The 26,826-nt window shown below is 35.0% G+C and overlaps 1 protein-coding gene across 1 annotated transcript; it reads left to right on the top strand.

Moving 5' to 3' along the window:
- The first annotated feature begins 151 nt into the window (after window positions 1-151).
- Window positions 152-26,826, top strand: LOC110446251 (guanylate cyclase soluble subunit beta-2-like). The gene is made up of 12 exons (XM_021491296.1): window positions 152-438; window positions 10,494-10,567; window positions 11,343-11,443; window positions 15,473-15,656; window positions 16,783-16,856; window positions 17,450-17,971; window positions 19,423-19,597; window positions 22,111-22,256; window positions 23,200-23,348; window positions 23,675-23,821; window positions 24,616-24,770; window positions 26,022-26,826. The coding sequence occupies exons 1-12, from the start codon at window positions 436-438 to the stop codon at window positions 26,338-26,340; spliced, it is 2,049 nt and encodes a 682-aa protein (XP_021346971.1). The 5' UTR covers window positions 152-435; the 3' UTR covers window positions 26,341-26,826.

The raw sequence follows: 26,826 nt of genomic DNA, 5'->3' as shown, positions 1-26,826 counted from the left end.
CTCTTCAATACACACATCGCTATCTTGACCTTTCAAGGAAAACTACTGTCCTCTGTACAAACGGAAATGGAGAACGTTATATGCGAAGTCGTAATATTGAGATTATTTTGCATTTATTGAGTGTAATTCGTGTTGATGTACATGGATTGAAGATTTCAATAGACTTGTTCCTGGTTGCTATAGGTAACGGGTATACCACAACCAATGCATAGAAAGAGTATATAATTGCAGCTAACCACGTGTGTACGACTACCAACCAGTGGACCTATCATAGTCACCATGGACCATAGATAGCGGCAACATACAGCGGACACGTACAGCGGACACAGAGTGGACAAGTACAATTATCTACTTATACTACGAAGTGGATGCAATTGTGACAACAGGAAAAAGACGAGTGATCTACAAAATAACTAGACCAACTGGAAATAAGTTATGGTAAGTTTGTTGGGTTTTTTTTTTTTTTTTTTTACTTTATTCCATAATGTCATCATATCGTGTAGATACTATGACATTAACAGGGAGATAAGGTGGTTTTCATGTGACAAATAAATATGTTTGTTAACATAATCCAACAGTATTTTTTTCAACATACAGATTATCGAAATAAAAAATATACGATAGAGTAATCTTGTTTATAGTTGATTTGGTTACTTAGTTACCTGGATATGAAACACGTATATTGCAATATCTGTTAAATTAATGCAGAAGATGATGACCATTAGAAACCATTTTGTATGAATGTCTATATGTAATAAACGTAATCTCTGATAAGACAGGATTAGTGTGTAGACCAAGATGTTATACAGGCAATACATGATAAGAGATGATTAGTATTTAGACCAAAATGTTATACAGGTAATGTCTGATAAGAGATGATTAAGTTTATGGACCAAAATGTTATACAGGTAGTGGTAAATGTCTGATAAGAGATGATTAAGTATATGGACCAAAATGTTATACAGGTAATACAAGATATGAACTGATTTAATATATACATCAAGATGTTATACACGCGATACATGAAAAGAAATAATTGAGTATACAAACCAAAATGTATATAGATAATACATGATAAGAAATTATTAGATATAAAGACCAAGATGTTATACAGGTAATACAGGTAATGCATGATAAGAAATGTTTAAAAGAATAGACCAAAATGCTGTACAGGTAATACATGATAAGATTTTTTTTATAAAGAATAGACCAAAATGCTGTACAGGTAATACATGATAAGAAATGATCTTATATGTAGACCAAGATGTTATATATTTTAGATATGAAAAGAAATTGTTTAGTATACAGACGAAAATGTATTAAACTGTATCTCCGATAAGAATTCAGGAAGTATTTAGACCAAGATATTATACATATATTTGATAAAAACGATTTAGTATGTTTACCAAGATGAAATGTACCTCATCTAAGATAAGATTGTATTACGTTTGTATACCTAGCTGTAATACAAAACGTTTCTGTTTTATTGATACGGAAACTGGCGTACATTGTCACACATCTAAATTGCATATATGGAAGTGTATTACAAAATGTGGAGTTTTTTTGTACAAGCAGATCGTTCAACACCTGAAGTTTCTCACACAATGTTTAATTATAAAGCACTTTAAACAGAATGAAAACAACAACGATAATCTGTATTTAAAAATACTTGTTTACTGCTGTTAATCTATATTGGTTTCTGAAGACGAAAACATTGCTTCGAGCAGATTGTAAATATCCAATTAGTCATGTTGTTTTACATATAATGTTTATATATTGATTTTACTTGTGATGAATTGTTTTTCAATTTAATTATCTATTTGCATATGTTAGAAAATGTTTGCACTAAAGGCAAAGAAATACGGAAACTACCACAGCATAATTTTAGGGAGCTTAATATCGTAGAGATACGCGAAATGCTTGGAGTTCAATACAGTTTGGTGTTTAGTATGGACACAAATAGTTCCATGAAGTACAATATATCTTAAAATTGATATGATACATGTCATGGACACATTAATTTCATGGTTTTGTGATCAATAATTTAGCACACTTAAACTCTACACAGACATTTCAGACTTTACGGAAATAAAATGATTCCGATCAGTATCGATTGACCACATTCCTAGATGTCTGATACAATCCACAAATCCTCGAATAGGATCACATATCATCCGTCAACGGAGGAAACTCGTTACATTTCATAAATGGTGTCCACTCATTATGTTCGGTACATTTACTTTGTCATTTTTTATGTTCTCAATAACTGATGGAGGGAATTAATAACACATATGGTAATGCGCTATACAAACCCTGTATATGTGTATGATATTCTTATCTTTTCTGGGCTTATTTTATACGAGATTTTGCTAGATGTGATTAATTGGAACACATATAAAATCCTGTTTCAGAATTTATACAGGTAATGTTTGATAAGAGATGATTAAGTATATGGACCAAAATGTGATACAGGTAATGTCTGATAAGAGATGATTAAGCATATAGACCAAAATGTTATACAGGTAATGTCTGATAAGAGATGGTTAAGTATATGGACCAAAATGTTATACAGGAAATGTCTGATAAGAGATGATTAAGTATACAAACCAAAATGTAATACGGGTTATTTCTGATAAGAGATGATTAAGTATATGGACCAAAATGTGATACAGGTAATGTCTGATAAGAGATGATTAAGTATACAGACCAAAATGTTATACAGGTAATGTCTGATAAGAGATGATTAAGTATATGGACCAAAATGTTATACAGGAAATGTCTGATAAGAGATGATTAGTACGTAGACCAAAATGTCATACAGGTAATTTCTGTTAAGAGATGATTAAGTATATGGACCAAAATGTTATACAGGTAATGTCTGATAAGAGATGATTAAGTATATGGACCAAAATGTTATACAGGAAATCTCTGATAAGAGATGATTAAGTTTATGGACCAAAATGTTATAAGGAAATGTCTGATAAGAGACGATTAGTATGTAGACCAAAATGTTATCGGGTAATTTCTGTTAAGAGATGATTAAGCATACAGACCAAAATGTTATACAGGTAATGTCCGATAAGAGATGATTAAGTATGTAGACCGAAATGTTATACAGGTAATGTCTGATAAGAGATGATTAAGTATGTAGACCAAAATGTTATACAGGTAATGTCTGATAAGAGATGATTGTATATGGACCAAAATGTTATACAGGTAATGTCTGATAAGAGATGATTAAGTATATGGACCAAAATGTTATACAGGTAATGTCCGATAAGAGATGATTAAGCATACAGACCAAAATGTTATACAGGTAATGTCTGATAAGAGATGGTTGTATATGGACCAAAATGTTAAACAGGTAATGTCCGATAAGAGATGATTAAGTATGTAGACCGAAATGTTATACGGGTAATGTCTGATAAGAGATGATTAAGTATACAGACCAAAATGTTATACAGCTTATGTCTGATAAGAGATGATTAAGTATACAGTCCAAAATGTTATACAGGTAATGTCTGATAAGAGATGATTAAGTATGTAGACCGAAATGTGATACAGGTAATGTCTGATAAGAGATGATTAACTATATGGACCAAAATATTATACCGGAAATGTCTGATAAGAGATGATTAAGTATACAGATCAAAATGTTATACAGGTAATGTCTGATAAGAGATGATTAAGTATATGGACCAAAATGTTATACAGGAAATGTCTGATAAGAGATGATTAGTACGTAGACCAAAATGTCATACAGGTAATTTCTGTTAAGAGATGATTAAGTATATGGACCAAAATGTTATACAGGAAATGTCTGATAAGAGATGATTAAGTATATGGACTGAAATGTTATACAGGTAATGTCTGATAAGAGATGATTAACTATATGGACTAAAATATTATACCGGAAATGTCTGATAAGAGATGATTAGTACGTAGACCAAAATGTCATACAGGTAATTTCTGTTAAGAGATGATTAAGTATATGGACCAAAATGTTATACAGGAAATGTCTGATAAGAGATGATTAGTACGTAGACCAAAATGTCATACAGGTAATTTCTGTTAAGAGATGATTAAGTATATGGACCAAAATGTTATACAGGTAATTTGTGATAAGAGGTGATTAACTATATGGACAAAATGTTATACATGTAATGTCTGATATGAGATGATTAAGTATACAGACCAAAATGTTATCCAGGTAATGTCTGATTAGAGATGATTAAGTATATGGACTAAAATGATATACAGGTAATGTCTGATCAGAGATGATTAAGAAAAAAGACCAAAATGTTATACAGGAAATGTCTGATAAGAGATGATTAGTACGTAGACCAAAATGTCATACAGGTAATTTCTGTTAAGAGATGATTAAGTATATGGACCAAAATGTTATACAGGAAATGTCTGATAAGAGATGATTAGTACGTAGACCAAAATGTCATACAGGTAATTTCTGTTAAGAGATGATTAAGTATATGGACCAAAATGTTATACAGGAAATGTCTGATAAGAGATGATTAAGTATATGGACTAAAATGTTATACAGGTAATGTCTGATCAGAGATGATTAAGTATACAGACCAAAATGTTATACAGGAAATGTCTGATAAGAGATGATTAAGTATACAGACCAAAAATGTTATACAGGTAATACAAGATATGAACTGATTTAATATATACATCAAGATGTTATACAGGCGATACATGATAAGGACAAAATGAGTATATAAACCAAGATTTTATGCAGATAATGCATGATAAGAAATTATTAAATATAAAGACCAAGATGTTATACAGGTAATACAGGTAATACATGATAAGAAAAGATCTTATATGTAGACCAAGTTGTTATATATTTTAGATATGAAAAGAAATGGTTAAGCATGTAGACGAAAATGTAATAAACTGGATCTCCGATAAGAATTCAGGAAGTATTTAGACCAAGATATTATTCACTTTAAACAAAATGAAAACAACAACGATAATCTGTTGTTAAAAATACTTGTTTACTGCTGTTAATCTATATTGGTTTCTGAAGACGAAAACATTGCTTCCGAGCAGATTGTAAACATCCAATTAGTCATGTCGTTTTACATTTAATGTTTATATATTGATTTTACTTGTGATGAATTGTTTTTCAATTTAATTACTATTTGCATATGTTAGAAAATGTTTGCACTAAAGGCAAAGAAATACGGAAACTACCACAACATAATTTTAGGGAGCTTAATATCGTAGAGATACGCGAAAATGCTTGGAGTTCAATACAGTTTGGTGTTTAGTATGGACACAAATAGTTCCATGAAGTACAATATATCTTAAAATTGATATGATACATGTCATGGACACATTAATTTCATGGTTTTGTGATCAATAATTTAGCACACTTAAACTCTACACAGACATTTCAGACTTTACGGAAATAAAATGATTCTGATCGGTATCGATTGACCACATTCCTAGATGTCTGATACAATCCACAAATCCTCGAATAGGATCACATATCATCCGTCAACGGAGGAAACTCGTTACATTTCATAAATGCTGTCGACTCATTATGTTCGGTACATTTACTTTGTCATTTTTTATGTTTTCAATAACTGATGGAGGGAATCAATAACACATATGGTAATGCGCTATACTAACCTTGTATATGTGTATGATATTCTTATCTTTTCTGGGCTTATTTTATACGAGATTTTGATAGATGTGATTAATGGGAACACATATAAAATCCTGTTTCAGAATTTATACAGGTAATGTTTGAAAAGAGATTATTAAGTATATGGGCCAAAATGTTATACAGGAAATGTCTCATAAGAGATGATTAAGAATACAGGCCAAAATGTTATACAGGTAATACAAGATATGAACTGATTTAATATATACATCAAGATGTTATACAGGTAATGTTGGATAAGAGATGATTAAGAATATGGACTAAAATGTTATGCCGGAAATGTCTGATAAGTGATGATTAAGTATTTGGACTAAAATGTTATTCCGGAAATGTCTGATAAGAGATTATTAAGTATATGGGCTAAAATGTTATACCGGAAATGTCTGATAAGAGATGTTTAAGTATTTGGACCAAAATATTATACAGGAAATGTCTGATAAGAGATGATTAAGAATACAGACCAAAATGTTATGCAGGTAATGTCTGATAAGAGATGATTAAGTATATGGACTAAAATGTTATACCGGAAATGTCTGATAAGAGATGATTAAGTATATGGACTGAAATGTTATACAGGTAATGTCTGATCAGATATGATTAAGAATACAGACCAAAATGTTATACAGGTAATGTCTGATAAGAGATGATGAACTATATGGACTAAAATGTTATACCGGAAATGTCTGATAAGAGATGATTAAGTATTTGGACCAAAATATTATACAGGAAATGTCTGATAAGAGATGATTAAGTATACAAACGAAAATGTTATACAGGTAATGTCTGATAAGAGATGATTAACTATATGGACTAAAATGTTATACCGGAAATGTCTGATAAGAGATGATTAAGTATATGGACTGAAATGTTATACAGGTAATGTCTGATAAGAGATGATTAAGTATACAGACCAAAATGTGATACAGGTAATGTCTGATAAGAGATGATTAAGTGTATGGACCAAAATGTTCTACAGGAAATGTCTGATAAGAGATGATTAAGTATTTGGACTAAAATGTTATACAGGTAATGTCTGATAAGAGATGATTAAGTATTTGGACCAAAATGTTATACAGGAAATGTCTGATAAGAGATGATTAACTATATGGACCAAAATGTTATACAGGTAATTTCTGATAAGAGATGATTAAGTATTTGGACCAAAATGTTATACAGGTAATGTCTGATAAGAGATGATTAAGTATTTGGACTAAAATGTTATACAGGAAATGTCTGATAAGAGATGATTAAGTGTATGGACCAAAATGTTATACAGGAAATGTCTGATAAGAGATGATTAACTATATGGACCAAAATGTTATACAGGTAATTTCTGATAAGAGATGATTAAGTATTTGGACCAAAATGTTATACAGTAAATGTCTGATAAGAGATGATTAACTATATGGACCAAAATGTTATACAGGAAATGTCTGATAAGATATGATTAACTATATGGACCAAAATGTTATACAGTAAATGTCTGATAAGAGATGATTAACTATTTGGACCAAAATGTTATACAGGGAATGGCTGATAAGAGAAGATTAAGTAAATGGACTAAAATGTTATACAGGTAATTTCTGATAAGAGATGATTACGTATATGGACTGAAATGTTATACAGGTAATACAGGTAATACATGATAAGAAAAGATCTTATATGTAGACCAAGTTGTTATATATTTTAGATATCAAAAGAAATTGTTAAGCATGTAGACGAAAATGTAATAAACTGGATCTCCGATAAGAATTCAGGAAGTATTTAGACCAAGATATTATTCACTTTAAACAAAATGAAAACAACAACGATAATCTATTGTTAAAAATACTTGTTTACTGCTGTTAATCTATATTGGTTTCTGAAGACGAAAACATTGCTTCCGAGCAGATTGTAAATATCCAATTAGTCATGTCGTTTTACATTTAATGTTTATATATTGATTTTACTTGTGATGAATTGTTTTTCAATTTAATTTCTATTTGCATATGTTAGAAAATGTTTGCACTAAAGGCAAAGAAATACGGAAACTACCACAGCATAACTTTAGGGAGCTTAATATCGTAGAGATACGCGAAATGCTTGGAGTTCAATACAGTTTGGTGTTTAGTAGTGACACAAATAGTTCCATGAAGTACAATAAATCTTAAAATTGATATGATACATGTCATGGACACATTAATTTCATGGTTTTGTAATCAATAATTTAGCACACTTAAACTCTACACAGACATTTCAGACTTTACGGAAATAAAATGATTCCGATCAGTATCGATTGACCACATTCCTAGATGTCTGATACAATCCACAACTCCTCGAATAGGATCACATATCATCCGTCAACGGAGGAAACTCGTTACATTTCATAAATGCTGTCGACTCATTATGTTCGGTACATTTACTTTGTCATTTTTTATGTTTTCAATAACTGATGGAGGGAATCAATAACACATATGGTAATGCGCTATACAAACCCTGTATATGTGTATGATATTCTTATCTTTTCTGGGCTTATTTTATACGAGATTTTGCTAGATGTGAATAAAAAAAATCAAAAGATAATTCATAGTTAAATCATATTCAATTGGAAGACGCTCTGAAGCATTTTTGTTAATTTCTTGTTATAAAATCTTGAATTTTTTCCAAGGTTGACTTATGTCCTTTTGCTTATTTGACAGTACTTCTATATCCGAAAAAGAGTGCTCCGAGAAATGATTCTAAATGTTTCACACAAAGAGTGCTCTGCGTTATGCGGCTATATCCTTCAAAAGGTGTGTAAAAATTACCGGAAGTGACCTTAATAAATCAAAAGATAATTTTATTGTTTGTTAATGCCTTGCTTTCAAATGTTTTCAATGTTTTATTTTCTACAAAACGAAACGCCTATACTAAACTATATAACAAAATGCAGTGAATAATCACTTCAAAAACTGACTTTAAAAAGTTTTCATGCTATTTGTTTAGAACTTTTACAATTTTCCTTCTTATCATATTTTGATGCCGTTCCAAATCCTACTATAAGTTGTAACCTGTACCGAAGCCATCTCATTTCTACTTTGATACATGATATGCACAATGACAATAGACAAGACAGCGTGACGTTGAAGACTTGCGGAGAGGAACCAGTTGTTTATGTAAGATGTACCTTGGCTTCGTGTAAAAACAGTAAAAACACAGGTGAAAATAACCAATATGTACACGTCAGTAACTTGAATTGACCACGTTACTACAGCAACAATTGAAGGGAGTTTAAAATATTAGCTTGTAAGCACAGCAGTACAACTCAGCGAAATGACGGTCGTCTCTTTGAACAACTGACGAATGTTTGTATCATGTTCAGCCGCTACATTAGAAAATACCAACGGAACAGAACAAGAGAAAAATGGTATTATAACCTAATAATCTAGCACATAGGCATCTGTTTGAGAATCATGGGTAAATATAATATTGCTCATAGTATTTAACTAGCCAGTGTGATTGTGCAAAACATCACAGTACCTGTGAAATAAGTTAATCGGTCGTGCGATACGGCTGTTATGGTGCCTGGCTCGTGTAATTTCACAGCGAAACAGAATTACTTTCAGGAAGGCTTAAACATTTGATGTTTTTACATATCAAACACTTCACTTCAGGCAGAGCATTGGATATTTGTTTCATCTCCTGAATCGGTTTGATCGTTTATAGCGCTGTTATTGATTGAGATTTATTATAGAGAGTGATTTCAACTTGTTGGAGCTCAAAGAAATGTTCCATAAATATAGTAAAACCTAGTGCAGTGGACAGCGTGTTCCATGCCATTTAGCAAACCTTTAAGTTTGTCAATTTCCTTTTAAAACCATGTTTCTCCGCAGATTTTCTTATTTAGAATTGTTCAATGACTAAAGGTATTGAAGAAGTCGAAAATGTCATGAAATATCACTCTTTGGTAAAATTTCCAATTAAAACTAATTGACAGAGTCTACATCGAGTTGAAATGTAAACAATTTGATTATTACCAGGATTAAAAAAAAGATGGTAATACAAAACGGTCAGTGATGTTATAGCGATATTTATATTTCTGTTGCAAATATATCATGGCTGAATAATTAACGAATTATAAAATCATAGACAAGGTAGAATGTTAATGTCCAATAGATAGAACATATTTGTCTTACACCGGGTAGTATGTTAGTGCCACGCAAACACAGACTAAAGCAGACATACAACAAGACGTAATTAAAACACACATTACAACGAAGGGTAAGACTTTCCGTGCAAGGCATAGAGTAAGATTTAGAAGTAGCTTTTAGTTCATGATGCATTGCCACTGTATGAAATTCGAAGTTAATCTATATTTACCATGTACACTTACCTTATTATTAGGTTGTTGTTGATGTAAAACAAAGTCCATCTTTATTTTAGCATGGACATTTATCTTGTAATCGCATGTGTTTTATATAATCTAAAAGGAAGTCCACCTTTTTTAACGTCGACACTTTTCTTGCAATGGGGTTATTACCAGAATTATGTAAAATGAAGCCAATCTGTACCCTTAAAATTTGAGACACTTGTGATTCGATTGTTATTTATTGTAAAACGATACCAAGATTTAGTTTTAACACTGACACCTAATGACTTGACTTGTGATTTTATTTCTGTTTTATGAAAGACAATGACAATATCAACTTAGAGCACAGACACCCATGGTTTGATTGTTATGTAAAATGTAGTCATTCTTTTGGTTTAGCTTGGTCACGTATTTGGTGATTAAGTTGATACTTTTTGTAAAATAAAGTTTGCATGTAAATCTTTTTTTTTATAGCATGGACACGTACATCTTTGTTTGAGGGAATTTTGTATTGAGACATACGGCAGGGAACAGTGGGAGAAAGTTCTGTAAGTATGAACAAAACGCTTTTAACATGGACCCCGGTGACATAATGTTTAGTATAGTCGAGCGTTTAGATATGCGTCCGTGTAAAATAACCTAAACAAAGAAGATAACAGATTACTGTAGCAAAATTATTCATTTTTTTTTCTCTCAAATTGCTGCTTGTACCCTCTAATACGATTGCTTTCATTTCTGTACAGTTATAAATAAACCAGTCGCCTGAAATGCGTTTTTTATCAATCTGGGAAATATATATATAGGTGCATATAGCGCTTATCAGTGAAATCATCATGCTTAAAGTTTCGATGAATTAGTGCGATATGTGTTCCGTTACCTTCATCAAAGACCGTTGGTCTGATAAAGATTAAAGGGTTCATATCGTACTGAAGTCATCGAAACATCGCAAAGATATTTCACTGGTTGTGCAAAATGAACCTATACACCAGGATGGTTGGGTGGCGCAGTGGATATCGCACTTGCCTTTTACCAAGGCGACGAGGGTTCGATTCTTCCATCGGACGTAAACAAGGTATGGGGTCACCTGCCTGACCACGTGGGGTTTCTACGGGTTCTCCAGTTTCCTCCAACATTAAGACTCCCGAGCGCTAACATCCGGGCCAACAAGAGTTATTAATATAAGTTGAAATAACTTGTTTCATAATTGTTGTAAAAAACACACTTTATTTTTAACCTGTAAACAGTGTATAACGGAAAATTGTCTCGATGATGGAAAACAATGTTATTAGTATAAATAATGCAATGTATGTTACGTTGGAACAGGAAGGATGCTGACCTTGATGACGATAACGATTTCATGTTGTTCCATTACTACAAAGACGATAACACATTCAAACTGGTTGGAGCAATCCAAGGTGTCGTGGGTAAGCAATACAGAAGGTACTGAAAATGACCGAGCGAAAGCATTACAAACCATAGATTAACGTCTGTTGTATAAATAGGGGTATAGTATCGTAAGAAAATACTACCACACAGACAAAATAAAAAAATCACAACCTAGTTCGTAGGTCGTCTCAAAGCGGTTCCGAATTATTATCCGTGGTTATAGGGCCTTTGCAACCAGCCAATATCTTTCTCAACTCCCTGGGGAGCACACAGCCGGTGCTGCATTTTCGGCGCTCACAGCTAGCATCCTACAATTCTAGCACTATCCAACCACGCACTCATTTACAGCCGAGTAGACTGGAACAAGTGGAGTAAAGTATCTTGCTGAAAGATACAACACAGTACCGTGACGAGAGTCGAACTCGGAACCCTTCGGTCACGAGCCCGGCGTCCTACCACTAGACTACCGTGCCTCCTAATTGATCGTTCTCTGCAGTATGGGTTACGTGTGGCGTTTAAGTGTAATTAAGGTCTAGTTTGATTTGTCAATTAGTATGATCTAGCTCTGTCCTTTCAGTGTAGTATGGACCAATTTGATCCTTTACTGTAGTATGGTCAATTTTATCCATCACCAAAGTATTTGTAAAACAATAGGATTGGTTTGGTCCTTCACTAAGTATGGTATAGTTTCTTGGATATTGATGCGTGTACTTCAGTTTATGTCCTCGAGTTTTGTCATCGTTTTTTCGGCACTGAGTTCGGACTATTTTCTTGCGTGCTGATGCTATTGTATATAATTTCCATTATGCTTTTTGCCACTTTTTGTTATTATTTGTTAAAACAAGTTCATCAAATGCACAATTCAAATTGTATGCTAAGACTAAACAAGATTCAAATAACTACAACATTCAAAAACCAAAAATTAAAATCGTGTTAGAAAATAATATAGTTTGTTCTTCGAAGATCAATACAACACAATCTTTCAGCCCCTAGGTTTGGATCCGGTCCGATATTACACCTGTCATTTTCTAGATGACTGTACTTCATAGTAAGGTTCATTATTGATTGTTTGCCAGCTGATAAATTATTTACAGTAATTACAGGAACTGGTGTAGTTATTGATAACACTGCATGCCTTCCACACTGGTCGATAGTGTAACTAAGAAACTGGAATCATACCTATCATTATACACTATCTGGAAGTACCCCCGATTAATGTCACCTACATCATTAACGACTTTCTGTAGTAATAACTGGGAATGGCTGATCCAACTCCAAGATCATCTAGATGGAAGATACATTAAAATCGTTATATTCCTTACTGAAGAGTAGACAATGTCAGGGCATATTCCAGTTATTATTTCTAAACAAAATAAAACATATCTATAAAACAATGTTTGTCTTACAAAATAATTAAACAAAATTGCAATACAAAGTAGTTTTCCTTCAGATATCGAACTTAAAAGAATCATTGTCATTAAGGAGGATCTACTGCTCCGTCAGGTACATAATAATTACACCAGTTAATTTACACGAAGAAAAGATGAGATTTTGATTAGTAAGCACAATGACTACATTGACGTTATTGAATGGAATAAATGAAAGATTTACATTCAGGAGAATCCTACCATCACTTTCATGTCGGCATCATGACCAATTTATGGATGCAATTATGCAATGTTTTTAAAAGCGATCAATATTCTTCATCAATAATTTCACATTCGTGCGAAACACAGAAATAATGTCACTATCACGGATCCTATTAAAATTTGCATGATCTACATTCGTAAATGATTTTAGATTTTGAGTCCATGTGTGCTTACGACATGTATTATTCAATAATAATTCTTATTTGGAAAAGGATTAATTACTGAATTTCTTTTTATTATACAAAAATCTATTCTACATTCTATAGCGGGTACCTTCCATGTATACAGTACAGAAAGTATGACATGTAATATTGGCAAGATCTGAAGATTTATTGAGAGGGAAAGATACAAAGACGAATGCGAATCGATAAAGGAATAAAAACAGTTTGGACAACAATCTCCCGATTTAAATATCAGAAAATAATTGCTCTAATTGAGAAAAGAAATCGGATATGACAATCGCGTTCTGGGCCTTTCATTCATACGATAATGAAAATAAGTTGACGGCATTAAGAGTTATTACAGGATTGCGTAGAGGGACCTCTCATTGTAAGCTTTATGCAGAAACTGGACTTGAATCACTTTGTTGTAGGCGAAAAAATCATAAATTAGCACTTATGTTCAAAATTTTAAATAATGAATCGCCTAAGTACTTATATTAGAAGACATCATTGAACCATACCTTCACAGCAATATAAATGTAAGATACCCACTAAGAAATAGCCGTATTTTCAATCCCCCTTTCTGTAGAACTGAGAATTATTTCAATAGTTATTTTCCCTCAATGTGTAGAGAATTTAACCTTCTATCTGCAGAAACCTTAAATGCTACTTCCCTTCAACAATTTAAAAATTTCATCAAATCTGATAATATGAACAACACTGAAGAAATTGCTAGCACATTTAAATACTATGGGCCAAGAAAATTCAATATCATAATTTGTCAGCTGAGAAATCATGCTAGCAACCTAAATAGTGACTTATATATGGATCATCTGAATGACACACCAGCATGTAGATGTGGACTTGAAAATGAAAATGCATTTCATTTTATATTTGAATGCCCACTCTATAACAACTTTAGAATGCAATTAGTAATAAAAATTTCTCAACTTGGTATAACTGGTAATCATGATCATTTTAATCTAAAAACTCGATTAAAGGGATGCTTAATATGCAACGCTGATATTAACATATCCATTTTACAAAGTATATCTGACTACACTTGTCAAACTAATAGGCTTGATATGTAATCTCACTCACAGCAAAACTTTACATTGAAAGTGATGCTTTTATCTATAGTGTCATGATCACTCTGCTAGTAATTATTGATGCTGGTGTATATCTATCTTCACAACATCTCTGGTATTCGGCTGGACTAGATGGAATTTATGAGTGTACTATTCTATAACCTGTTCTAACTATTTCATAGTTACATGAATATTCTATAGTGCTTTGTTAAATAAATTTTAGGAGAATCAACTCCAATAATATATAATAATAACTACATTTTCCTATATGAATCCATATCATATTCTGAAATTTTACAAAATGTTTATTTCTTGGTAACTTATCCTATATATCCAGTGGGTGGATGGCCAATGTGTTTATACACAGGGACTTTTGGGCCTGTATCCCTTGGATTTTATGTAGGATGGGTTGTCAATAAATACACATGATTTATTTAATTGTTAATATCTAAAACATAAACAGAAAATGATTAAACAAAAGTTGTAAAATGTTCATTTCACAAGCTAAATTGGAGTTATCTCCACTGCACTGTTTAATTGAATTGTTATGACAGAATATCTCTATTCAGCCGGATGTTCGCCACGTGGTCCTTTATCCTTTCCTTAAGTGTACGCAATATATGTAATGTTTGTAAATAAGTTTGGAAAGGACTTAAATAGGCCTCGCCTGATGTCCAATCCAATTGACATATATAAAGTCAATAAAATCTGATAAAATGAAAGGAAATTGTGCGATCCCCATGGTATTAGACTGATTGTTATCTTGTTTTCGATATTTGCATACACATGAATCAACTCGACGATGGGTCATTTACTGCTGAACGTACTTAAAAAATAACTATAGAGACAAAAAATATCTGTTTGTATAAAAAAAATTCCTAAAAAAGTAAAAAAAAAAAGTTTATTAAATGCTTGTCACTAAAGAGAATCTACATCAATCGGTTGAAATGCATATAAAGGCATCAGACCATATTAAGTATTGGTGACATGACGAATGTTGGGGTTGGTAGGGACGTTCTGCATTGGTAACACTGAACATCACTTTTTTGCAGAACATGCTTTGTTTTTAAAAATGACTGCAGCATATCCTCGTCCATGTAGTTATTACCTTAAATGTCACATGAATCTATTTTTAAGTATAACCTAAATTTCCATTCACTCACTTTCAGGTATCGACCTACCCCAGCTACTGGAGTCATACGGTCGCCATTTCTATAAGTATGCCTATTCCCGTGGTTATGATCGTATGATGAAAACCTTAGGGCGGGACTTCGTCTCTTTCGTCCAGAACCTTGATCTGCTCCACTCGCTGTTGGCACTTACCTACAAGGGAATGCGTCCTCCGCAGTTTCGGTACGTGTTCCCACCGAGTTTCTCGGTATGCTGATGTTATCATTTTTGGACGTTGCTGAGAATTTTCCTGTCTTGCAACTAGCAAAATGAGTTTTTATAAAACCTATAACACATTCATGTGAACGCATTTTCCCGCAGTCGACAGAGGTTATTCTTTTCAAAACAAGTTATAAACACATACGTTTTACATTTGCAACACTTGGAAGAATTATGAGAAGTTATTTTTACACAACTAACAAACTTTTCTATGTGAAGTTTCGATGACTAGTACGATGTGTACACTGTCACCTTTATCAGACAAATGACCAATGAAGCGTATGCACACGAAGGTGTAAAATATGTACGAGTTGTCCAAAAAATCGATGTCGATTTCGGCTATGCTGGAAACGTATGTACAATAGTTGTTGTATATATATATATGTACCGAAATGACTCAATTCAGCTACGCTTTGTAAACAGTTGGTCATAGATGTGCGAGAGTCTTGGAGCCCCATCGTCTCGATTTAGAATTGGCCCACCGCGGCGTATTCAGATGGCTTCCTTTATATGCCGCTTGTACAGATTGCTCCCTCTGCCCAAAACTTTGGAGTTATCCGTGTCAATCACATGGTTTTTCTGTGTGGCATTATCTGTGATTGCCGATTTATTTATCTGGGACTCCGACTGTTTTCTTTCTGTTGTGTAAAAAGAACTTCTCATAATCTATACTTACCAACCAGAAGAAAATGTTTAGAAACACTTGGAAGGATTTTGGAAGAGCGTTGCGACGTGCATGGTTTGTTTGGAAAATAACACCCACATGCACGTGCATGTATTATTGTCGAATAATAGTGGGCTATTAGCGAACAAGAAGATTAGCTATATCGCCTTCATGGTAGACTTATTAAAATATACTTCTCGGAAGAAAAGTTGTGATTAATATGAATGATGAATCAACTGGAAAAAGGGTGATCACCATATTTTATTATTTCTTTAAGTATCAGCACATTTACATTCAACTATACCTTTTTCAATATATCTGCAGTGTTCCTCAAGCATGAATTGCTTTTGATCCAAAAAAGAATATGTGTCCTTTCTTACATACGGCCTTGTATTGTTGTGTTAAGAACATGATTTATATTGTCAGGTGTGAGAGGAAGAACAACAAGCTGTTAGTACACGTATACACAGTGAGGCCAGCTATGTACCCGGTCGCTGTAGGTAGGCACACGTATACACAGTGAGGCCAGCTATGTATCCGGTCGCTGTAGGTAGGTACACGTATACACAGTGAGGCAAGCTATGTACCCGGTCGCCATAGGTAGGTACACGTATACACAGTGAGGCTAGCTATGTACCCGGTCGTTGTAGGTAGTTACTGGTAACATATAGCAGGCAGTCTTTGTTAAGCTTATACCATTACCCTACATGCTTAGGCGAAATGACATAACACCATGGTTGCAGACGGTTTTCCAAAAAAAGACATTTCCAATAAATCTGCTTTAGGTAGAATTGCAAAAGTCAGTTTTGTGTCAAGAATAGCTGATTCTGTCCACACGGCTGCTAAAAGACAAAACTTGCATTCATAAACTGATGGTGTCAATAGAAAAACGCATGAGATATTGAAATGAAAGGTATTAGATTTAGATTTAGCTTTAAATAGGTGTCTGACAGGCTGGTTTTGGAAAAAACATCGAGAAACAAATATACAATTATTGATAAAACATTGAACTGAATTATAGAAAATATTTGCATCGTCATATACGAGCGGTTTACTGCTATTACATTCTAATGTACAATTCCATATATTACAGGTACATTGAAGGAAGTGGCTAAGGAACTGTTCGATACAGAAATAGAGATGGAGCTTGTCGAAAGATTAACTGGACAAATATTTGAATCAAAGTTTTGTGAGCATGTGATTTTTGACGTGAAAGTTATTGGCGTGGATCGGGGAATGGGTATAAATGTATCAAATAATCGAAACTGTAGCGTAGTCTTGGACAAAGGAATCCGACCAGAAGACCTGGACCACTACATGGATAACCAGATGGTCAGTCTGCCTCGCCGTAGTTTACACCTGGCAATTCCTTACAGTGTCATCTTTAACGAGAACATGCACATCCTCGGGGCTGGCCTACATCTGAAGACGCTGTGCTCAGACCTAGGAAAAACTAACGTTAAGTTCAATGACGTGTTTGAAATCAAGGAGCCAAGTGTGACTCTGTCGTTTACCAACATCATGAATTGTTCCAACACATACATGTACTTTTTCCTGCAAATGAAGCCGAGGAAGGGCATAAATAACGTAGAAGAGGAATGTCCGTTACTCCGAGGTATCACTGGGTTTATTGTTTATTGCCTTTGTTTTATAACAGGAAATAATGAAAATACAGTGGTCTTATTAATTTTCCTAGAGCGGCAATCAAAAAGCAACAAGAGGCCCATGGGCCTTAACGGTCACCCGAGTTCAGATATATTTATACAGAGAGTTGATTTTTGTTTTTAAAACATGAACATACGTATTATTCAAAGTGACAAAAAACATTAAAACAACCTTATTCAATATCTAGCATACAGATTTAAGACTGAAAAGTGTTTGAAACTAGCACCTCTGATTCTAAACAAGGAAAATGAAGAAATTGTAGCACACTGACTCCTTTGGGCGCCCTTGCGGGTAAAGCTGGCTTAAAATGTTCAAATGTATCAATCTGTTTACTCAGGGTTATAATTCCAATCAAGTTATCAACATGTAATATTCAAAGTATCATTTGCCATAATAAATGTTGCCCCCCCCCCCCTTCATCTGGGGTAAACGTGAGACCATAGGGTCATAAAATTCACAATTTTGGTAGTGCACCTTAAACCCTTCCATCTATGAAGAGTATTTGATTCTACCATATCTGGGTCTTGAGAAGAAGGTTTTGACCCTCAAACTGCTATCCAATACTGATAATGCTAACCCAAATTGAATAACTTCCAATGGAAATTAAACAAATGTTGGTCCAAAATGTGATTTCCCTATATAAACTATAGTAAAGTGTACCCCCTCCACAGGGGGAAACGTGAGACCCCAGGGTCAAGAAATTCTCAATTTTGGTAAAGCACCTAAGACCCAACCATCTATGAAGAGTATTTGATTCTACCATATCAGGGTCTTGAAAAGAAGATTTTTGAAATTTTAGTCAATTTGACCCTTTTTGGCCCCGCCCATCAGGCCCCTGGGGGCTGGGGACCAAATCCTCCACAAATTTGTTGACCTTTGGCCATGGAAGGTTTCTGCATAATTTCATTGAAATTGGTTCAGGGGTTTTGGAGGGGAAGTCAAAAATGTAAACTGTTTACGGACGCACGACGGACGACGACGAACAAAAGACGATCGCAATAGGTCACTTGAGACTTTGTCTCAGGTGACCTAATAAGAAGAAAAGTTCATATACACATATACCTAATATGGTCATAGTGGGCGCCACTCTAAAGTGTAGCATTTTATTGGAACATTTCAGTGTCTAGTGATATTTTCTTGCCTAGAATTAAAAAAAAAATCTTGGATAACATATAAATAATCATTTGGAATCAGCGAGGAGTTGAAATTATTTAGGAAAATGATATTTTTTTTCGTGAAAGTCAGGGTATACAGAAGTGATATCCTGTAATATGGTACGAATCCTTTACCACATGAAAAAAATTACGGACTAAAATGTTGTTTTATTTTCTTTGAAATCATGAATCACTAGATAATGAACAGATAATATGAAAACTGATATATCGTTTGATTTTTCAATAGGTCATATGGTTCCTCTGGAAAACAGAAAGCATATTGCTTTCCTCGGCAGTCCATTCTTCGAGGGTATCAGTGACCTATTGGCGTCCACGTGCTACCTCAACAACATCCCACAAGACCAGATCACCATGGAGATTATGTTTATGAATGAACAGCGGAGAGCTGACGTAGAGATGAGGTTATTAGATAAAATAATTTCAATAGCTCACCTATATTACGACAATAATAATGGTCTCATTACTTAGAAACTTATCTACTTATGGGTTTACATGTCACAGTAGATTTGCTACTCCAGAGAGTGCTCTAAATATCAACATTAGCTATCTATCTAAGAGGTTTCAGTGCATGATTTTTTTTTTATACAGAACCTACATTTTTACTGAACTTGGCGGTATATATTGTCACGGATACCACAAGTGGTCCCTTGTTTTAGCTGTGGTATCTATGTTTTACTTCTAAATCGCGTTTTGTTAATCCCCTATCCACCTTCGTTAATCAATCTGCAATGAATCTGGTGGTGTCATTACCCAGCTTCGTTAATACTGCCACCACTAATATGATTGTCTCACTAACCAGCGTCGTTAACACTGCCACCCCTAATATGATTGTCTCACTACCCAGCGTCGTTAACACTGCCATCACTAATATGATTATCTCACTACCCAGTGTCGTTAACACTGCCACCACTAATATGATTGTCTCACTACCCAGCGTCGTTAACACTGCCATCACTAATATGATTGTCTCACTACCCAGTGTCGTTAACACTGCCACCACTAATACGATTGTCTCTCTACCCAGTGTCATTAACACTGCCACCACTAATACGATTGTCTCACTACCCAGCGTCGTTAACCCTGCCACCACTAATATCATTGTCTCACTACCCAGCGTCGTTAATACTGCCACCACTAATATCATTGTCTCACTAACCAGCGTCGTTAACACTGCCACGACTAATACGATTGTCTCACTAACCAGCGTCGTTAACACTGCCACGACTAATACGATTGTCTCACTAACCAGCGTCGTTAACACTGCCACCACTAATATGAGTGTCTCACTACCCAGCGTCGTTAACACTGTCACCACTAATATCATTGTCTCACTACCCAGCGTCGTTAACCCTGCCACCACTAATATCATTGTCTCACTACCCTGCGTCGTTAACACTGCCACCACTAATACCATTGTCTCACTACCCTGCGTCGTTAACACTGCCACCACTAATAGGATTGTCTCACTACCCAGCGTCGTTAACACTGCCATCACTAATATGATTGTCTCACTACCCAGTGCCGTTAACACTGCCACCACTAATATTATTGTCTCACTACCCAGCGTCTTTAACACTGCCACCACTAATATGATTGTCTCCCTACCCAGCGTCGTTAACACTGCCCCCACTAATATGATTGTCTCACTACCCAGCTTCGTTAACACTGCCACCACTAATACGATTGTCTCGCTAACCAGCGTCGTTAACACTGCCACCACTAATACGATTGTCTCCCTACCCAGCGTCGTTAACACTGCCCCCACTAATATGATTGTCTCACTACCCAGCGTCGTAAACACTGCCACCACTAATACGATTGTCTCACTCCCCAGCGTCGTTAACACTGCCACCACTAATATAATTGTCTCACTACCCAGTGCCGTTATAACACTGCCACCACTAATATCATTGTCTCACTAACCAGCGTCGTTAACACTGCCACGACTAATACGATTGTCTCACTAACCAGCGTAGTTAACACTGCCACCACTAATATGATTGTCTCACTAACCAGCGTCGTTAACACTGCCACGACTAATACGATTGTCTCACTAACCAGCGTCGTTAACACTGCCACGACTAATACGATTGTCTCACTAACCAGCGTCGTTAACACTGCCACGACTAATACGATTGTCTCACTAACCAGCGTCGTTAACACTGCCACGACTAATACGATTGTCTCACTAACCAGCGTAGTTAACACTGCCACCACTAATATGATTGTCTCGCTACCCAGCGTCGTTAACACTGCCACCACTAATACGATTGTCTCGCTAACCAGCGTCGTTAACACTGCCACCACTAATATAATTGTCTCACTACCCAGTGCCGTTATAACACTGCCACCACTAATATGATTGTCTCTCTACCCAGTGCCGTTAACACTGCCACCACTAATATGATTGTCTCTCTACCCAGTGTCGTTAACACTGCCACCACTAATACGATTGTCTCTCTCCCCAGTGTCATTAACACTGCCACCACTAATACGATTGTCTCGCTAACCAGCGTCGTTAACACTGCCACCACTAATACGATTGTCTCCCTACCCAGCGTCGTTAACACTGCCCCCACTAATATGATTGTCTCACTACCCAGCTTCGTTAACACTGCCACCACTAATACGATTGTCTCTCTACCCAGTGTCGTTAACACTGCCACCACTAATATGATTGTCTCACTACCCAGTGTCGTTAATACTGCCACCACTAATATCATTGTCTCACTAACCAGCGTCGTTAATACTGCAACTACGTTACTGATGAAATTGATTTGTTTTCGTACAGACTTAATAAAAGTTAGTATTGCCTTGTAAGAAATGTATTTGAATACCCAGAAATAGGGGTTTCCTTGTAATGCATTTGGCCCAATTTTTCATGTATACACTCTATCATATTGCATGCTAACAGTAAGAAGCTAGACGAGACGACTGCCAGCATGAAAAAGCTAGCCAATGCTCTAGAGGAGGAAAAGAAAAAGACTGATACCCTCTTGTACGATATGTTACCAGTCAAGGTGGCAGACCAGTTGCGGGATGGGCAAACGGTTTCCGCGGGTAAGGCTCGATTGTCGTTGTAAAACATCAGGTTCCATGTGACTTAAAACCATAACCATCAATAGGTTATCTCAATAGTGTATTATAGGAAATCGTATGTAAAGTTAAATACCACTCAGAATAGAATATCCAACACTCGAGGAAAGTATCATTTTTTCTCTCTTAAAAAAGCATGAGCATAGTATAGAATATACCTCGTGTCTCTGAGGAAAGGTGATTGCCGTGCCAAGTTCTGCTAGCAAATGGAAGTAGCAATGGAAGTTGCAGGGTCAACGTTATAGTTTCTGGAATAACGTTGACCCTGCAACTTCCATACTGAAAATAGTTCAAGACGTTACGACTCTGGGAACACATATCGAGTTTGATTCTTTAACCTTCATTGTTATCCTAATATTAACTGTTGAAAAGAAATCGTTACGCTTTTGTTTTTTTGTTGTCTTTTGTCATTTTGCAACATTTGTCTTTTCTAAAGCAACACATATTTGCTTCAAAATACCTGTTTGTGTCCGTAGCTTTCCTTTCAATAGTGGGATGAAGGGTGTATAAGTCAGTCTTCCTGTTTTATATGATGCGATTACTTAGCATTTATATGATGCGATTACTTAGTAACTAAATAAGTAGCAAAATATGGGATCGAATAGTAAGCATTCTATAAGAACCTTGAACAATTCAAAATGGTGTTGAAATTGAATTTTATTGGTATCTTTGGTTTATGTCGGTCGTGATCATTACATAGTGTTGAAAGCGATAGAAAGCTACTTTCAATTTTAATTCCGCTTAATGAACCGTAATTTGTGTTTGTTTGTAGCAAGATCTTATAGCATATTTATTAATTAACATTTGTCTCACAATACCTGTTATTTTTTTGCGAGTGGTCTTTTCGCAATGAAGTAGTATTTTTACTGAAATTGACCACTCTATGCCTTATCTTTTTTATCACTAGAGAAGCATGAATGTGTTACCATTCTATTCAGCGACATTGTGACGTTCACCAACATGGCGGCCAAATGCGAACCTATTCAAATCGTCGACCTGTTAAATGAACTTTTCATGAGATTTGACAATTTGTCAACGGAATATGACGTATATAAGGTAAGCTCCAATCAACTAAAGATTACTGTTGTTAATGAATTTCTTCCAATATAATATCATTTTGGAAAATAACAGGTTGATGAATAAGTATTGACTTATTATCAAATAAAATGTAGAGGTCGGGAGTACAATATACTGCCAAGAGGATATTTTCTTGTTTTCGTATTATTTTACGATGAACCGAACCATCGAATAGATTAAGTTTGTCACTTTTTAGTTTAAATGATATCCCTTTTTTATCAAAATTGAAACACTTCTCTCTTTCGACTGTTTAAAAACAAATCCATGTTATGTAACTAATATTAATGTTCATCAATGACGATCAGGTTGAAACAATTGGTGATGCATATATGGTTGTGTCGGGAGTTCCGGAATCTATCGCTGATCACGCGCAGAGGATTGCCACCATGGGGTTAGGAATGGTAGCGGAAACGGAGCGTGTTATTTCCCCTGTCACGGGCAGTCCAATCCAGGTAGGAATTTATATAATTAAACAATAAACAAGTCATCTTAATATATGTACATTTTAATGCATGCATTTATTTTTACCCGAGACATTCACAAAGCAATACTTTAAATCCTAACTCCTTGGTGATTTATATAGTCAATTCCTTAAATGCTCTTATTTGACATTAATGTTGATTTCCGTTGAAATAAAATTCATGTTGTTATTTTGTTTGTCACACATGATCATGATTCATTTGGTTAATCTCATTTAAAAATTACATCAGTTTTATGTAAAGCGTGAATTAACTTGGAAGCCAAATTTGGTCTTATTTTAGACTCAATGGAGCTCAAAACTCTCCGCTATTGCTTTATGAAATGTTTCAAGTAAACAAGATGAAATAAAAGGATAATTTGTATGTAGTAATCTGACACTTCATCCGGTCATATTATTTGTTCTGCAATGAGGTTACAATCGGAAAGAAAGTATAGGTAGGAAGCCCCCGATTATGTAGAGAAGCCACTTTAAAGTCTCCACGTTAGATCATGTAGCGAGCTACAGCAGGTCTAGTCTTTCCCCGGTACGTTTTCAACGAAATTGATTGACACTGAATGAAAGCCAAGTTGGACTTTATCAAAGAATAATTTCGCTGAATGACACCAAAGGTGACTATAACGAAGATGAACAATAAGTATTATACAATAAAGGGCGAAAACGAAATCAGGTTTTAGTTTATCATATTATATCTTACGATGGATCGGATTGGTATTCATGTGTAAAGCATGCTTACATTATGTCTGTATCACTTTGTTGTTACCATAGATACGAGTGGGGATCCACACGGGGCCAGTGGTGTCAGGAGTGGTGGGTACAAGAATGCCGCGTTACTGTCTGTTCGGGGACACCGTCAACACCGCATCACGCATGGAAAGTCACGGAGTACCAGGCCGGGTTCATGTCAGCTGTTCCACATACCAGTTAGTATACAGTCCTTTAACGTTCCATGATACAGTGTTGTACTGTTGATATGTTTTTAGATATCAGTAACAGTGAAAGCACATTTCTGGGAGTTTTGCCCCCCTTCATAACACAAAACGACAACATATTAAAGTTTTTGATTGAAGAGGAATACAGATGAATATAAGATATTCTGAACACCCGTAAGGGCAAAGCATTGCCTAATTCCAAATCAGTTATCACTTATAAAGCGGAATACACGTTTACCATTGTCCCTGATATTAATATAGAATGAATGTATATTTCGAGCAAGGTGCTTACTGAGTGCTCAAACGAGATCTCACAAAAGATGTCACAAACAGGGGAAGCAATCATTACCCATTCCAAACCAGTTTATAATACGCAGTACCGTGTTATATTTTCTATGAAACGTAAAAACCGTTCTCCATAGCTTACATCTACTATTTCACATACTTGTTGAGGCTTTATCGTTGTTCTCACTCAAAACCTACATACAAGTACGGAATTATGATACTGTTTACAAAAGACGGATCAACGTTCCTTATCTCTCCCCATCATCTCTTTCAAATTCCTGCAATAAAGGTATCGCCATAATACGCATTAACAGTTTTCCTACGATCCATCAATTTTACACACTAAAAAAGGAGTCGCATAAATGATATCGATAACGAAGATAAATATTTGTATCACTCCTCATCAGTAGTTAATTGAATCTAAAATGAATTACGTTATGATTCTCATCCAGGAGACAGAAAAACATGTCCAATCCCTCCATATCAGATTTTTCACAAACCCACAAGGGAATAATGTTAACGTTACCCAATAGTAGGTATAGTTTACTCTGCATGTCACGAAGGACAATATTTTGTGAGGGATAAACGGACTTCCTATCTGATATACGATCATCTAAATCCCTGTAATGATGTAGATCCATGTTAGATATATATAATAAATTTAGGTCTACATCTTATTGAAAGAAATTAGTAAAAATATGTTCCAGCAAAAAATACTTGAGGGAAACAAATACTGCCCCCTTGTTAAAATATTTTTTGAATTTTAAATTATATTCTATTGAAGCTTTATATATGTGGATATATACAGGTTAAAACAGGAGATAACGAGTTTACTACCAAACTACATTGGGGACAATAGCTTAACACTCTTCTAATCCAAATGTGCATAATCAGATTCATGCTACGGACAGTTATTCCTTGTGGTTTCTGATTAATATTAGTGTATAATTATTTTAGAAAACTAATCGGTACGGAATATGACCTGGAGCCAAGAGGAGAGGTTGAAATCAAAGGCAAAGGTTTAATGAACACGTATTTCATCAATGGCAAATCCACCAATGCTATGTCGCTCCAGATACCAGACGACAGCACTGTACGGGATATAGGTGTCTCGGACACTACCGATACCACCAACCTGCAACACGACAAAGTTACCGACAGAATACCCTTCACGAATAGTCATCAGGAAAATGCATCACCTTCAGCAATGATCACAAAAGAAAAGAGAGAAAATATGAAGGGGGAGGTGAAAAGTTCACTGTGCCTTATACTATAGAGCTCGTTGTGTCTGATTATAATTAAAAGTCAAACTTTAATTTACAGTGCATGAAACAAAGTCTAAGCACGTTGTGTCTTACTCAAAAGGACACCATTAAAGTTCACTTTACCTTATTATATGGATAAGTCAAACCTCACTGTCTCATACTATAAACTGGTAAAGCTCACTGTGTCTAATAAAAGCAATCAAAGCTCGCTGTGAATACATTTTTAATACACGACCTTCAAATCCGATCTAGATGGAACTAAATGCGACCTACATGTACAAAGCTCATTTTGTCTCATGTTGTACAACATCAATTAAATCGTTATTTGCCGGAAATATTCATGTCTGTAAAAATTCACTTTGCTTGATACTTATCATATCATTATCATTAAACGCTCACTCTTTTCAGCAATATAAACATAAAAGCACACTTTGTCCGATACTATAAGCATCAAAGCAGTGTTGCCCGATATTACAAGAGGCCCAAGAGGGCTTGTA

The sequence above is a fragment of the Mizuhopecten yessoensis genome, unplaced genomic scaffold, assembly GCF_002113885.1.
Source record: "Mizuhopecten yessoensis strain PY_sf001 unplaced genomic scaffold, ASM211388v2 scaffold2671, whole genome shotgun sequence".
In the NCBI taxonomy this organism is placed as follows: domain Eukaryota; kingdom Metazoa; phylum Mollusca; class Bivalvia; order Pectinida; family Pectinidae; genus Mizuhopecten; species Mizuhopecten yessoensis.
The sequence above is the reverse complement of the archived record's forward strand: the minus strand, read 5'-3'. Positions and strand labels throughout refer to the sequence as shown.